This window comes from Panthera uncia, assembly GCF_023721935.1.
Source record: "Panthera uncia isolate 11264 chromosome C1 unlocalized genomic scaffold, Puncia_PCG_1.0 HiC_scaffold_4, whole genome shotgun sequence".
In the NCBI taxonomy this organism is placed as follows: Eukaryota; Metazoa; Chordata; class Mammalia; order Carnivora; family Felidae; genus Panthera; species Panthera uncia.
Genome location: NW_026057585.1, coordinates 23,617,630 through 23,634,438, shown reverse-complemented (window position 1 = coordinate 23,634,438; position 16,809 = coordinate 23,617,630). Strand labels below are relative to the sequence as shown.

Genomic DNA, 16,809 nt, shown 5'->3' with positions numbered 1-16,809 from the left:
ACTATTGATAGGGAGGTAGATCTTATTTTCAATAGAAACACATAAAAAATATATTGGGAAGCAAGGAGGTCTTCACCCATATGTTGACTAATGCAAGTCTTTAAAAACTGCCAGCAGTATATACACATGAATTTATCAATGGTAGTGGAATAAAGAAGTCATGGAAGTAGAAAGACAAAGGAGTACACAGAAGGCTGTTGGCGCTTGCAGAACACAGCATATGGAAAAGCACTATATAAATTCTATAAATAAATACCTGCAGATACATAAATCAATATGACTCACTACTATACACTATTTACCATTGGCAAAATGACTTGGCTTGCTTATGGCACAGCAGTTTATAGTGCATATTAGGAGAACGGTAAGTATGAAAACAATGATAGCCAATATCAGTTGATAAATGCTCTGCATCAGTTGATGAAAGGCTAACACAAAGGGACAATCAGCTGTGCATGTTTCCAACCCAAATGCGACTATTCAATTTAAAGATGTCATCTGTAATTTTAAGAATTTAAGCAGAAAATCTATATTAATAAATGAGGTACCATATTAATTAATGTTACCATATTAATTAATAAAAGCGAGAGCTAGACTACATGAACCTTACAGAATCATTAAGGATCTGGTCCAAATTTTCACTCTGCAGGCTGTTTGCTGAATTGTGTGCATCTGTGGGTAAGAGGAAAAGTTACAGCTCTGGGTAGATAATAGTGTGTCTAATGGCTTTCCTGTTAATTGAATTAACTTCATAGGACAGAAGTAGATCAGATCCTGCCAGGTAATAAGCTCCTTTCTAAGGGCAGTATCTTAACCCTTTCAGACAACAGTTAGTGCTTGATTTCTTTAGGCCATTTACTGGTATCCTAAGACCACCCAAAGTGAATAATGTATCTCCAAATATCCATATCGGAGAAAAATAAAGGATACTCGCTTGGCAAAGTGAAGTGGGAGAGAGAGCACTGTCTGAAAATCTAGTTGGCTGAGCTTCATTTCTAAATATGATACCAACTAAACATATCAATTTATGTAAGTCACTTGTCTGCTTTGTCTTTAAATTTCCTCTTTTAAAAAAAATAAATACTTCTTTATACAGCTTAAAGAATTGAGAAAGTAAAATTAGACACTTATACATTTAAGGAGATAATAATATATATAATTAATAATATATATAAATATATATACAATGAGATAATTTTATATATTTTAAAATTTTATTCCTGGGTCTTTCATTTTTCTCAGAATTGATTATTCTACTTTTTGTAACGTTTATTTATCTTTTAGAGAGAGAGAGAGAGTGAGGGGGAAACAGAGAGAGAGGGAGACACAGAATCAGAAGCAGGCTCCAGGCTCTGAGCTGTCAGCCCAGAAGCTGAGACGGGGCTTGAACTCACGAACTGTGAGATCATGACCTGAGCTGAAGTCAGATTCCCAACCAACTGAGCCACCCCGGCCCCCCTCTTCTTTTTTTTTTTTTTTTAGGCTTGATCTTCCAACTGCATGGGATATCTTTTTCTAGATTGCTACAGATGATGAATGTTAGCTTAGGAAGTCACACTACCAGTCACTACTATGACAGTCTGATTTTGAGTCTAGCAAATATCGATTTTTGTTAGTAGACTTTTATTTCTTTAAACTGTATTTGAAATGTTTATGTCCATAAATAACAGCAGCAAGAATTATGATTATATGTAACTTATTAAATTCAACACCATTATCTTCTCCATTTTACAGATAAGGAAATTGAGGTTAATCTCCTATGCTTCTAGTCCACAGTTCCTATGTATTTTGGGCATTGTCTTCTATTACCCTTCTTTGATTTAGTAATTTGAATAACTCAGGCTATTTTCAACCTTAGGGCCTTTGCACCAGTGGTTTCTACTTCTAGAACATGAACGCATTCTTTTTTTTTTAAGTTTATTTATTTATTTTGAGAGAGAGGGAGAGAGAGAGAGAGAGAGAGAGAGGAAGCTAGGGAGGGGCAGAGAGGTGAGACAAACTCTCAAGCAGGCTCCACACCATCAATGCAGAGCCCGTTATGGGGCTTGAACTCACAAACCGTAAGATCATGACCTGAGCCGAGGTCAAGAGTCAGCCGCTTAACCGACTGTGCCACCAGGGCACCCCCCTGAACAATTCTCTGTTCTTCCTGTGGCTAGCTCCTTCCCATCTATTAGGAGTTCTCTGACCCGCTTTATGAAGAGTAAGTGCATGCCCACTTTGTCTCTACCCCAGGCCGTAGCTGTCATTGCCACGCACCTACCACAATTTGCAGTGTATTTATTTACTTGCTTTTTTCTATTCTCCACTAAGATATAAGCTCAGTAAAGAAGGAATCATGTCTGTCTTGTTCATAGTAGAAACAGCATGAACTAGCAAGTGCTTGGCATAAGGGAAGTATGGAATGTTTTTTGAATACATACATTAACAAAATGCTGATTCTGATTCCCTGAGGGATTCTAAGGTGATTCAAACCTCTCTCTCTCTGCTTTACATCCCACATGTTCCTTTTGTTCTGGCTAATTCCAAGCTTTCACAGTTTTCTAGACATTCCAGACTTTACATACCTCTGTGCTTTCCTTTTCCTTGTTTCCTATTTAGAAAAGTCTTTTATGGAGCTAAAAACTTGGCTTAACTTATTATCTTGTCAAAGGGGTAGGTTTTCGATGTCCCTTCTCTCAATACTGTTTTCTGAGCACCGACTACACTTTCTGTAACAACTGTTACATGCCCATTTCCTCTGTAGGTTTTAAGTGGCTGGCATTTAGGGAACCTTCGTCATTTCAGTTCCCACCCTCAGCCCTTAGTCCAGTGCCTGGTACATCGTAGTTATTTGATAAATATTGGTTAAATGAATGAATGGCTGGATGAACAAAAGAGAAAACAGAGGGCATATTAGACATCACCAACATACTCAGAAACATACCTAATTAGCTATGTGACCCGTAACATGTTCCTTAGACTCCTTAAGCATCCATGTCCTCATTTGTTAAATAAGAAAAAAAACACAATAGAACCTACCTTTGATCATTTTAAAATTCAAATAAGATAACATATGTTGTATTAATGAGGGTTCTTTAGAGAAACAAAGCCAATACAGGGTGTGTGTGTGTGTGTGTGTGTATAAAGAGATTTACTTTAAGGAATTGGCTTAAGTGATTGTGGAGGCTTAATGAGTCCAAAATCTGATAGAAGAGACTGGCCAGCTGGAGATTCAGGAATTATAGTTCAAATCCAAAGACAGTTTGCTATAAAACCAGGAAGAGTTGATATTGCAAAGGATGTCCAAAGCCCAAACGCTGGATGATTCCCTCTTGCTGGGGAGGTGGGGTGGAACCAACCTTTTGTTTATTTGGGCCTTCAACTGCTTGAATGAAGCCCACCTACATTACGGAGAGCAATCTGCTTAGCTCAGAGTCTACCAATTTAAATGTTGTAAACCTCATCCAAAAACACCTCATAGAAACATCCAGAATAATGCTTGACCAAGTATCTGGGTACTGGGTACCAGCCAAGATAAAATTAACTATCACATATTTAGATCATTTAGTACAATTTCTTAGATATAGGAAACACTCAGAATCAGTCTCCTTAGTCTAATCCTATGTCTTCACTCATGTCTGAAGGTCTGGTGTCATGAGAACATGTGTGTCAGGGCCAAGGGCTTGAGGTCTCTTGCTGGATGGGATGACATGACTTTCATTCTTCCTCTGCTCTGGAGTCTCTCTGCAATTGTCTACATGTCTTATAAACAGTCTATATAAATTACACATCTTATAAACAGCATGGATAAGACATACTTCTTGGTGTACAGTAGAAAGGGGACAGAACAGAAATGTGTATGGGGAACATACCGGTGTAAAATCATACATCGCCATGGCCTAGCTCAAAGGCCTGGTCATGTGCAGTCCCCCAAAGCGGTTCAAGAAAAGAGCTATAGTGCCACGTTCATTCTTTCTCAGAGGAGGAGGCTAAAGTCATAAAATACTTTTTTCTTTAATCTCTATTAAGGGAATTTCTGCCTGGCAGTCAGTGTCTTGAAGAGGACTCAGGCATATATGCATGGAATGGACTTTCATAAAACTCCCAGAGCAAAAAGCTCTCATCAGATTGAGGTGGGGGTAATACATTATGATGGCATCCACATAGCCCCAGTAAATTTATTTCCTGGACAAGTTGAACCCTTCACTAAGCTGTGACCAAGTCCAAAAGGTAAGATGGCCCCACCATGACAGGACCATAAAAGGGAGTCCATTGATATAAGTTTTTAATATTTCACATCCAACTAAGGGATACTATTAAGTGACACTGATTTTTGTTACAGTGAAGATGCTAGGTTGCCATTTCTCATTTATCTCTGCCCATGAACCACTGCAAGAACCCTGACCTGTGCCCAGTGAAAGATGCCTTTTGGCAGAGTGGAATTAAACTCAGTAGGAAAACTTGGATCAAGAGGACTGGAAATGAAACACTTAAATAACTGTACTGTCATTACCCTCATTAGCTTTGAACTAGCATTATATACACACTTGGATGGAATTCACTGTAGGATTAATCAAAAACTTCACCTCAAAATCTAAATAGTTGACATGATGTTGTACTTGCAAATGAGGCAGCAAAAGACCATGTTGTTTAAGATGCTTTATGATATTTTATTTGATATTACTCAATCATGTAGATTTTGTGGTAAATGTGCATTTCTAAAAGTGCATAATCAAACATTTATTTTTCTAGGTCTTACATTTTCCATAGAAATATACCACAGATTGTTACTTAAAGATATGTTACTTATGGATTCATATTGAAATATACCACAAAAAAGAGATAAATGAATTTATATGATGCTATTTGTTGATTATGAAAATAGAGAAATACAAAAATATTGGCAATAACAGAAAATATATATTTCTTTTTATTTGATTACCTTTTAAAAAATTAAACACTAAAATAGAGAGTAGTCAAATAGGCTTTGCCCACTTAATATATATTACCAATACTATATTTTTCACTCTTGAATAATGAAGCACATGGCTCACTGCTGTATAATTTGGTCTTTGTTCAAACATTAATTGCTATAATCATGAAGGCTACTATTAGAAGCAGACAGAGCAGATCTGTGCACAGCAAAAGAGTAGCTTTAACCAGAATTCCATCCTAATATCTTGTTTTGTTAGGAACATAGTTTAAATATTTAAAGAAGAATATCATGTTGATTCATTGGTAGAGTTTGAACACCCACCTCAGGCTTGAATGGTGACTAGCAGAGTGATTTGAATGATTACTAAATACTATCACTTTGAGGTTCTAGCCCCCCACAAAGAAGCTATTTTTAACAAAGGGGACTTAAAAAAGTTTTGCAAATCCTCTTTGGCTTCCTTCTCCTGCCACGGTAAATAATCATTTGACTTTCTTCATTTGTGCTTTATGGAGCTAATTACATTTGCTTAGAAACAGGGTTAAAATTAAATGTAATTTTTAATTATAAAATGTTTCCTTGGAAACATTTTCTTGTAAGTTAAATGGTACTTTGTTCTAAAATACTTAATTTCACTTACAATTAGAAATCAAAGACAGAGCACAGCACCAGGCTATTTGGAAATACTGCATTAATTGCCACAAAAAAGTTACTATTTTTCAAAATGGACAACTGATGGTGAATGTCCAATTAACTGCTATGCAGTTATTTAGCAAGTATTCTCACAGGAGAATTATTCCATTTTATGGCCATTAATTGCATGGCCACTGGCAGTAGACATTTTTCAAAATTTGGAAATTTATTTAGAAATTACATTATTCACTCAGAATTTTTTTTTTTTGAAATTATGTACTTGTTTCAATTTAGAAAGAGCTGAACATAATGATCACAGTTAAAAAGATCAGCATACTAGGTGACCTCAAAGTTCCCAGCAACTGTTTCACAAATCACCTTAACACACCAGATTATTCACAGCTAAGGGCAAGCCTCTCTTTGGTTCATAAGGTGTTGTCCTGGAAACCATTTTGATGCAGTCGATAATAGGGCAGACGCTGAGACACAGGGTACAGCCCGTACAGGAGTCAGTAATGGTGGGCAGGTGGGTTTCAGGATCAAACTGTATAGCCTGCAAATGGAAATAAAGAGTATTGCTGTCACTGACCAAAAAGGTCAAGAACGCCCCCCTTTCGGCATCAACGTTTTTCTCCACCGCAGTAGAGCGGAGCTTGGAGACAACGACGCCCAGCACTGCGTGCAACTATAGCAACAGTTGAGGTGCCAGAGGGAAAACAACAACAACAACAACAACAACAACAACAACAGCAACGGCACAATAGAAAAGAAATCCTTTTAAATTAGAAATACATTGTTTAAAATTCCTTGGAGACATTTTTCTTGTGTTGCGTGAGGGAACTATTTCATACCAGTAAGTCTCTAGTTTCCTTTGTTCTGAGCAGAGCTCGGGTCCTTCCAGTCCTATCAGGATGGGGTGTCTGCTACCTGAGGACGGTGGGGTGCTTTCTCTCCTCATGCTCCTCGCTCTCGACAGGGAAAAACGGTCACTGTCAGATGGAGCAATGAATGTATTTGTTTGGATTTCAAATTATGCATGTAGTTTTTAGAAGAAAATAGGAGTTAAAAAAAAAGTTAGCTTAAGAGCCAGTTTTGAGGTTTGAGGATTTCCAAGTAAACAATTCCTTGATTCTGACTTTTGTCCTGTTTCATATAAAACGTGTTATCATCCAATTCAAAATAACTTTTTTTTTGTTAAAAAAAAAAATTTCCTTCCCCCAATTGAAGCTACTTGTAACTGTAATTATTTCCTCTTTTATGCACATAAAAGACAAATGGTTTCATTAGAGTAAATTATGTCAGACTGCTTAATATAAAAAAAAAAGGCTGATCTTTAAGGAAACAACCATATTATATCTGAAGAAGTGACAAACCATAAGAAACTTTGTTCACATAAATTGTTGTCATTTTTAAAAATAAAACAACATCTTGGATGACTGTGTGAATGAGTAAAAACTATTTCTCCTCCTTATGTACCCTTTTATAAATAGAAACTCAAGAAGCAATTGAAAATAAAATAATGCTTATCTTAAAAATTTCATACTTAAAAATTTGCAGACATAAAACTTTATAATCAGTTGAAGACTTTTTCTGTTTTTTTTTAAAATCTTCTTGAGACAGAAGAGTCAAAGGAGTACTTAAAAAACTTTTTAAAGCAAAACTGTGATTTTTTTCTCATTAATAAGGGTTTGGGGGGGGGGGTTGGTTTTATTTTTGACATTGGACCAAGGCTAGAATTTTACGGTAGGAGTCATAACTTCTTTTCTTTTTAAATTTTTTTAAAGTTCATTTATTTTTTTTGAGAGAGAGACACAGACAGAGAGAGAGAGAGAGACAGAGAGAGCATGAACAGGGGAGGGGCAAAGAGAGAGGGAGAGAGAGAGAATCCCAAGCAGGCCCCGCACTATCAGCATTGAGCCCAACTCGGGGCTCAAACCCACTAACCGTGAAATAGTGACCTGAGCTGAAATCAAGAGTCAGACACTTACCTAAGTCACCCACGTGCCCCTGTAACTTCTAAGAATGGAGATACTAGAGAACTGCTATGATTTTGGTGACAGGACTTATTAACTCATCTCTGATTGGTTAATTAGAGGAAAGCCAAGATGAAAGTCAGTGTGATAGGATTAGCATTTCCAAAATAACTGTTAGAGACACCTTTCAGCTATATTAAAAAAAGTGATATGTTGAATAAAAATTTGGCATAGAGCTAATGTCAAATTAAAGAGGAAGATTTTTTAAAAATTTCAATATGTCTGTTATATCTCTTAATTAGGTGGTCAGAAGAATATGCACAATCCCACCACGAGCAACATGGGATCTTCCTCCAGGCTGAGAAGTTTAATAAACTTCAATTTTAAAAAATAGTCCATTTTATCTATCTTCAAAATTCCATTAATCATCTTTAAATGTATTATTTTACTTTACTTCTTCATAGCTTGAAAAGCGTAATGAAAACAATATTATTCTGTAGTTGTGAGACTGAAGACAGCTGAATCCCTACTTTTCCTGTGTCACCCCCTGGCAGCTTCTCAGATGAAGGGTGAGGAACTGGGATGAATCCATGGCTACCGCATGTGATAAGAATACAACTGGGGCGCCTGGGTGGCGCAGTCGGTTAAGCGTCCGACTTCAGCCAGGTCACGATCTCGCGGTCCGTGAGTTCGAGCCCCGCGTCGGGCTCTGGGCTGATGGCTCGGAGCCTGGAGCCTGTTTCTGATTCTGTGTCTCCCTCTCTCTCTGCCCCTCCCCCGTTCATGCTCTGTCTCTCTCTGTCCCAAAAATAAATAAAAAACGTTGAAAAAAAAAAAAAAAAAAGAATACAACTTGCTGGCTTCTCCAGCCACAAAGGAATTCCCAGTCCCAACGCCTGGCCTGATGGGAAAGTGCTCTTTCTTTCTTACGGTAGTAGAAGCCAAGTCAATACTGGACAGAAGAGAATTCTCTTTTGGTAGAAAGAATCAAGTCCTTTCAGGGTGATGGCAATAAATGGTAATTCCTTTCCCTTCCCTCTGTATTAAAGCACAATGCTTCCTAATGTGCGTGATTGTGTGGATTTCTCTTTGGGTTGGATTTTTCCTTCCAGTTTTATGGGTAATAAAATATTTAAAAAAAAAAACACTGTACATTGAATGGTGGCACAGTTAGTATAAGTTATGGCTTTCCTTTGAAAAAAATTACTATGCCCAGAGGGCGAGGGGACAGACATACCATTGCTGAGGAACAGTATCGGGCACGTCTGGTCTGAATTGCACACCTAGCAACAGAAGATGCTTTCCGCTAAAAAAACAGAAGAAACATGCCTCACAGCATCCTAATTACAGTAGAATTCTTACCTGGTAGCCAGAGTCATTACAGGTCATGTAGCATTTGCCACAGTTGATACACATTTCTTCATCGATCATGGCCACAACTTGCTCGAGGTGGCTCAGTTCCCCAAAAGTTCCAAGGTACTGCAGTGCTTTTCCAATTACATCCTAAAACATAGGCACTGAATTACTTACAGTGTTCATTGTAAAACATTGCCATGTAATAATTACTATCAGTCCAGAGTTCTCTGTTGTTGGGTTTTTTTAGTGTTTATTTTATTTTTGAGAGAGACAGAACATGAGCAGGGGAGAGGCAGAGAGAGAGGGAGACACAGAATCCGAAGCAGGCTCCAGGCTCTGAGCTGTCAGCACAGAGCCCAACACAGGGCTCGAACTCACAAACCATGAGATCATGACCTGAGCCAAGATCAGATGCTTAACCAACTGAGCCACCAGATGCCCCAGTTTTTTTTTTTTTTTCAGTATATAATGTTGCATTATGTAACTTAGGAGGCTTTCAGTAGTATAGTTCTTGTAGTTAATGCTTTTCATAATGGTAGCTTAAAAATTTTTGTCTTCTGAAAGATAGGCAAAATGTGTGTGTGTGTGTGTATCCAGCTTAGAAACACAAGACCTAATTGGCTGCTTTCCATAGGATTTCTACCAGATGATCTAAAACAGTGTTTCTGCGGACAGAAGAAATGACACCCTTTTCAGTGGTTGTAGCTTACCTTTTTCCAATTTTGAACTTTGAAGGATGCAGAAGTAATAAAAAGCGCAACAGGGTAACACACTTAAACTAGAAAACTTTAGATTGGTAGGAATGAGGGGAATAAAAATGTGAATGCTATGCATTTGTATCACTGCATTTGGATTCCAGATTCTCATTTAGAAAAGTGCTTTGATAGCATACCCACCTGTCATGTCTTGAAGAGTATATTTCATTATTTAAAAATTCTAATTTATGTTAATTAATTAGATGCATCTAATAGCTAAATAAGATGCTGCTCTTTTACTTTTAAAGAACTAGGATTTTCTTCATTCACCGCTGACGATTTTTCATGTGGTTACACATTGCTTTGTTCTTCATATTAATTGGAAGTGTGCTTAATATGTGAAGCACAGAAGATGTTTCATCAACAATAAGAAATACTTTCTTTCATAAAACAAAAACAGAAGGATGTAACAATGTTTGTCAAATTAGTATGCTGTTAACATTTTCTGCTTTTGTCTTTAACTTTTTACCAAGAGAATATTTTGTTCGAATTCAAGGTCCACATTCAAGGAGGTCTGACTCTTAAAGCAATCTTCCTATATTCTCTTTGGCATTTTATTTTCTGTTCTTCTCTTTATGACCCTGGTTACCCTCATTTTACTTTTTTCTCCATTTCAAGCTCTAAATGACAATATGCACATGACTTGGAGTTTTCAAACCGAAACAAGGTTTACATTATAATATGTACTTCATTTGTTCATCTCTCTAGGAGTAAGATGATAGAAAATTTACAAGACTCTTCACTATTTTCTTTTCAATGTGTTGAAGATATAATTTCAACTGTACTGCAGTCTGTCTGTAGGTGGGCACTTGATGTCCAAATCAATATCTCTATTCAGAATCACTCTCACAAACTCAAGATCTACATTTGTCAGCTTCACAACAGGCATTGTTACTAGAAATTGGTAACACAGATTCTCCACTCACTAAACTTATCATCAACACTGCAAAACTGGGTCTTCCTTCTGACTTCCTTCATTTAAAAAAAACAATTTTTTTAATGTTTATTTTTGACAGAGAAAGAGAGACAGAGCATGAGTGGGGGAGGGGCAGAGAGAGAGGGAGACACAGAATCTAAAGCAGGCTCCAGGCTCTGAGCTGTCAGCACAGAGCCCGACGTGGCGCTCGAACTCACAAACCGTGAGATCATGACTTGGGCCGAAGTTGGACACTCAACCAACTGAGCCATATAGGCGCCCCGTGACTTCCTTCATTTTGTCAACAGTGGTAGGACTTTCCCAATCACGGAGGCTTGAAATTTGAGGGTGCGATCTACTCCAACTTCTCCTTCCTCCAGCATCTCATCTGTGGTCAAGTCTTGTGAGTTCTGGATCTGCAATATCTTTTGAATCTTCTTTCCAAGTCGGCTACAATCTGGAACCATTGCTCATTAGTTTCCTGTTACCTCTAATGCAGTTAAGAGCCTACGTGATGAGTCTCATGCTCATAGTCTTCCATTGCCATTCCACCCTATGCAATGTTGTCATCTTAATCCAGGCTGTACAGCATGGACTCAATTTCTCACTACCTTACTCAAAAATCTGTTATGTTAAATACAGTCTCACATTTAAGTCTGGCATTTAAGGCTTTCTAACAATGTCTTTTTTGGTCTTATTTATCGCTTCCAAATACCACGTGTTTCAGCTACACTGAACACACCTGTCAATGGACTCCTCTGGAACCTAATTTTATGTTGAGGGTATCTGTCTAGGATACCCTTCCTTCTCATCTCCATTTTGAAAACTCCTATCCATCCTCCAAAGACATCTGACATGCCACTACTTCATGAAGATTTCCTCAATCCTTCTTTTGCCTTTCCCAACCAAATTGAAGATGTAATCTCTTTGTCTCTTCCTCTTTTTCCTTCATCTCCTCCTTTCCCCCTGACCTCTCTTTCTCCCCTCCCCATCTTTATATTTCCCCTAGTGACCTATAGCATTTTATCTATTATACGGGACCAATGATAGCAGACAACTTTTGAGTTCTTTCTATGTATCAGACCAATGCCATGATTTTTTTTTAAATTTTTTTTTAACGTTTATTTATTTTTGAGACAGAGACAGAGCATGAACGGGGGAGGGTCAGAGAGAGGGAGACACAGAATCTGAAACAGGCTCCAGGCTCTGAGCTGTCAGCACAGAGCCCGACGTGGGGCTCGAACTCACGGACCGTGAGATCATGACCTGAGCCAAAGTCGGCCGCTTAACTGACTGAGCCACCCAGGCGCCCCTACCAATGCCATGATTTTAAAACACTGTCTCATTTAAACCTCAACACATTTTATACGTGATGCAGTGAATCAGATTTAAGGTACAAAATTAAGTGAATAATGAAGCAGGGATTCAGAACAGTGCTGCATGACTTCAAATTCTATGGTCATAAGCACTGCTATGCTGACTCATCCGCTATTTCTCTATTTAGCAAATTCTACTTCATGTTGTAGATAGTTTCTATATTTAGCTTCCTATATGCAATCTCTTAGCAGGCTTTAATTCATCTTTGTGTCTCCTGTGGCATATCTTGCTCCTGCAGATCACTGAAACATAATGGGTACTCAAATATCTGTTAAAATAAATATAGCTTTCATTTATTTATGTGCTAAATATACAGTGTAATATTAGGCACATAGTTGTATGGGTTAATAGATACTTGTTGATTTACTAAACATTTTTATTAGCATGAGAATCAAAATAGATTTGAGCACTTATTTTAAAAAAGTATTTTTTTAAATGTCTATTTATTTTTGTGAGAGAGACACAGTGCAAGTGGAGGAGGGGGACAGAGAGAGGGAGACACAGAATCAGAAGCAGGCTCCAGGCTCTGATCTGTTAGCACAGAGCCCAATGTGGGGCTCGAACCCACCAACCGTGAGATCATGACCTGAGCCAAAGTTGGACACTTAAGCTACTGAGCCACCCAGGTGCCCCTGAGCACTTCTTTAAATGCAAAATAATCATAGTCAAAGTATCTGGACATGTTGAACATTTTCTAATAATGTTTTAAGGTAGTAAGTACATAAGGTCACTCGCCAGCTATAAAGCTATTTACATGTGATAGAAAATAATTTTTTCAATCTAGGAAATAAATCAAAAATTTCTTTGTTTCATTGAATCAGATCACAGCTTGACTGAAATCACCAAAAAATATTCAAACAATGATTAAACAGGAAATTCCCTAGACAGTCATCAAAACCTTGAAGGCTTATTCAAAAGAAACAATGTATATTTTAAAAGATTTTGTTTTAAGAGGCAAGTTCACATTCTGTGTATAGTAAATATACCTTCTTCTCTACATTGGAGATTTGCTGTTGTGATTTATTAAAACCTTATGCTTAATGTAAAACTAAATAAAATAAGGTCCTTGGAGCCTCTAAATTTTATCAGCACATGGTGTTATGTAGTCTTCATAGTTCTTAAGACATTGTATATAGTTTTTTAATCTGGAAGAGGTTAGAACAATGATAACTATCATAAATTATTTTGGAAAGAATAGCAAAGAAAATGAATTACCATACCATGTGCCTGAAAATGTGGACATTGTTTAAAACCCAAAGCTTCCATTTGGTACTGCCAGCTTATGAGTATCTTTGAATACACATCTGGAATTTGGAGTTCACTGAAAGACACATATAATCAGTAAAGGACATATGGCTGTTCTACTCCTCCCTGGACACACACCTACATTCATTATTCCAAGCAGGGTATGCATATACAAAGGTCAAGCAATCTGCTATAGCCATCCCTGATTAGTGGAAATGTTTATGTGTGAATATGCATACGGAGAAAGTGATGCCAAATTCTTTAAAGTATAGATGACACGTTTGATTTAAATTAAGTGTTCCCAAAATTAACATTGTGAAGGATTATAGAATTCCAGAATCACGTCTTTGTCAGTTAATTATTTCTTTGGGATAATCAAAAGTATTTTTAAAAACTGGATCGGTCTGGGGGTGCCTGGGTGGCTCAGTCGGTTAGGAGTTTGACTCTTGATTTCCCCGAGTCGGGCTCCGCATTGACAGTGCAGAGACTGCTTGGGATTCCCTCTCACCCTCTCTCTCTGCCTGCCCCTCTCCTACTCACATACTGTCTCAAAATAAATAAATAAACATTTAAAAAAGCCTAAATCAGTCAATATTTCTGTTTGATATAAATTTTAGGACCAAAGGGTGAGGAACTAGAGGCCCCCAATCCTATCCTTGCTGTATCATCCTCAATTTATTATGCTTGGCATAAATCTGTTAGTTTTCCCCTAGTTTTTATTGGTGATTGAAGTACTTTCAAGTTGCGATTGTTATCTGGCCTGTTAACTGTTTTTCCTAGCTTTAAGTCTTCTACACATCTGATTAACATACTTTCTCCAAACCTGTCAAGAGTGCCATTCAAAGGCCAGGACCAGGACAACAGTGTTGTGGACAATCCTATGGCTTCAGTCTGAAAGGGATCCAATATTTAAATTATTTGGGTGTAGCTGTTTAATCATCTTGTCCTTATCTGTACCATAACCAATGTCACAGGTTCTTATCTTTTACTCCAAGTTCACACTACTTGCCTAATAAAGCTATCAAAATAGGAAATGAGATGGTATGGTACATTCTCAATGAATTTATGCTGATTCTTAATAACTTCTTTCTTTACTAACTCTCTCAAGTTGAAAGTTTAATGATCTTTGGAGACTTTCACTGGAGTCAGACCTCCAGCATTCTCGTCTACTTCTACCTTTTCCCTACCACATCCACCTTTTCCTTTTCTAAAGAACCTGAGGCAACATTTATTTTTCAGCAGTGTGATACAGCAATATCATACAAAGATGCTTTCAAACATAGAGCATGCAATTTATTTTTGATACCCTCTGAGCTGGGAAGCAGGGAGGGGGTCTGTGCAGTGAGAAAAGGAAATCTTGAGTTTATATTCAGCAGAACTCTGATAACTGAGGGCTTAGCATGAATATGCTGAGATGGGAGGTCAGAGACAGAGCATAAGCTTGGAAATAAAGTTGTAGATTGGTGGGGAAGGTGAGTGAAAAAAGTAATTGAGAGATGAGACAGAAGCAAGCGAGAATCCGGGAACTGAAATGGGGCAAAGAAGGAGTGGGAGGGGCTCGTGAGTGGGAGAGACAGATGAGTGAGGCTTGGGTGTAACCATGGTTGGCTTAGTACAGAAGGGTACTCTAATCACTGTATTCTTTTTATGTAGGTAGCTCAGGCTTTAAAGTAGCAAGTTCATGCCAGACATTTTGGGTTTAAATTCCATGAAGCTAATGTGATGTGCTTTTACTATATCCTTTCCTATCTTGGGCTTCACCTCTCAAATATATTTTCCCTACCTTTTCAGTTCTAAGAGCATTCTCTATGGGGATGCTAGAAAGATAATAGGAATTGAACACTTCTCACTAATTGTAAGTTAACAGTATACCATCTGCTCTAAGTAGTGGGTGTATTTTCTTTTCCTTTCTCAAAAACTTTTAATAGACCAAATACATTTTCTTTTTTCCTAATACTTTTTTTGAAATTCAGATAATTTGAGGCTTTGGTACTTCTGAAACATCCTTAATCCTTGATGCCACTGTTTTATGATCATCATTGGTAATGTGATCTTTATTTTCTCATATGACCATTGGCTATTGAATTACCTAAATGCTTGACTCTTTTCTTACTCGTTGGGAAACTGAGTGATTATGTCGTCAACTTTCTATTTGACAGCTTCTCATTCTTCTTGATCCATCCTCAAGTTAGAGTCACCAACTGTGGGATTGTTTTCTATTGTTTTGTCTGAACTTCCTGAAATGGGATGTAGTAAAGGTGGGACATACATGTATGTCCAAGCTGAGTTCCTCTCTGTGGCCTAATGAACTCTAGGATGATATGGGATGGTTACTTTCCTTCAAGACTCTTTTAGCTGCCACTTTCCCCAAACGGATTTTTATAAGGAGCCAGAAATAAGCCAATGCAGCAAGACCCCTCATGGCTTCTCTCTCTTCTGTGGGATTAAATTTCCAACAAGGCAATTCAATAATTTTTCAGATGTTTTGCCTTTAGTGGAGTGGGATTTTCATCTGAAGTCTGTAAAGGCTTACATCGCTCCTCTATCTTGCCTGTCCATATTAACCATCTGGTTATGAGGTCTCTGATGTAGTCCCAGGATAACATTTCTGTTTTCCTTTCATTTCACTCTCCTGCAGCTGCTTCCTCCATGCTTCACTTTCAGGTTTGTGGATTTCAATGCACGTGTATATCTTTTTGACATACACTGCTCCTCCCCCAGCCCTTCAATTAGACCTATTTATTCCAAACACGATACACCTTTCCATAGTCATATTCCACCCAGGAAGCACATTGCAAAACATCCCCATAAGATGTAAGAGATGATATTTACCAAATAAGGTCCATTTCTCTTAAAGTTCAGTTCAATAATTTTCCACCGGCTATTTGCTGGTATAGAGACAACCGAGAAGGTTAATGTTACCCCATCGCATTTTTATGGTATCTTCTGACAATTGCTGGGATAGTCCTCCACTATTTCTCTTCCTGCGCCATCTCTTTTATGCTCTGTAGTATCTAATACAGTCTTACAGTTTTATCTGAGTACTCTTCTCCTTTCTCTCACAATTCAATTGAAATAATAAACCACTCGATCAGGCTGACTGGTCTCCTGCCAACACTGTCTTGCCAGTCTTATGAGATGCAGTCCATCTCTTACTAGAAGCAGCAGAAAGAAGAGATGAAAACATCGCTAGTGCCCCTAAACCATTCATTTTCCTACCCAGAAATTCAAAGACGTTAGAGATACATTCCTGGCTTCATAAGGAGAATGAGAATTCATTCTCATATATATCAACAGAAGTGGGAAGCATTCGGGGGACTTTATAAGTCTTGGCAGACTCTCAAATCTCTGTTATATGCTGCCTGGGAATAAAGCACGTTTCTCATTTAGCTGGGCCAAATGTGCACACTGTCGCTTTGGTTCTCGGTGAGGAGACAAAACTGTCTCCTATTCGGTTTCCTTTCTCTGGCACAAGTGAACCTGTGGAACGTGTCAGGAGCTTCTTCGGAAAGTCCTGGTTCACCTTTTAGAAGGAGACCTTTATACCTGCTGCAGGAGGCCAGCTCTTTTTCTTACTTTATCTCCGATTCTTCTCCTTCAATCTTCCAGCACTATTTCTGACTACCCTCTTCTTCAGTG

The 16,809-nt window shown here is 37.9% G+C and overlaps 1 protein-coding gene across 2 annotated transcripts in view; it reads right to left on the bottom strand.

The window, feature by feature from the left end:
* Positions 1 to 4,605: 4,605 nt before the first annotated feature.
* DPYD (dihydropyrimidine dehydrogenase) overlaps positions 4,606 to 16,809 on the bottom strand; it is an 848,382-nt gene continuing 836,178 nt past the window's right edge. Inside the window, exons 20-21 of one of the 2 annotated variants that reach the window (XM_049618416.1) lie at positions 8,884 to 9,024; positions 4,606 to 6,101 (exon numbers count right to left, since the gene is read on the bottom strand). In XM_049618416.1, coding sequence (XP_049474373.1) covers positions 5,928 to 6,101; positions 8,884 to 9,024 — 315 coding nt within the window. In that variant the 3' untranslated portion in view covers positions 4,606 to 5,927. The remainder of the gene's footprint in view (positions 6,102 to 8,883; positions 9,025 to 16,809) is intronic. The other variant, XM_049618415.1, reaches the window with a different exon arrangement.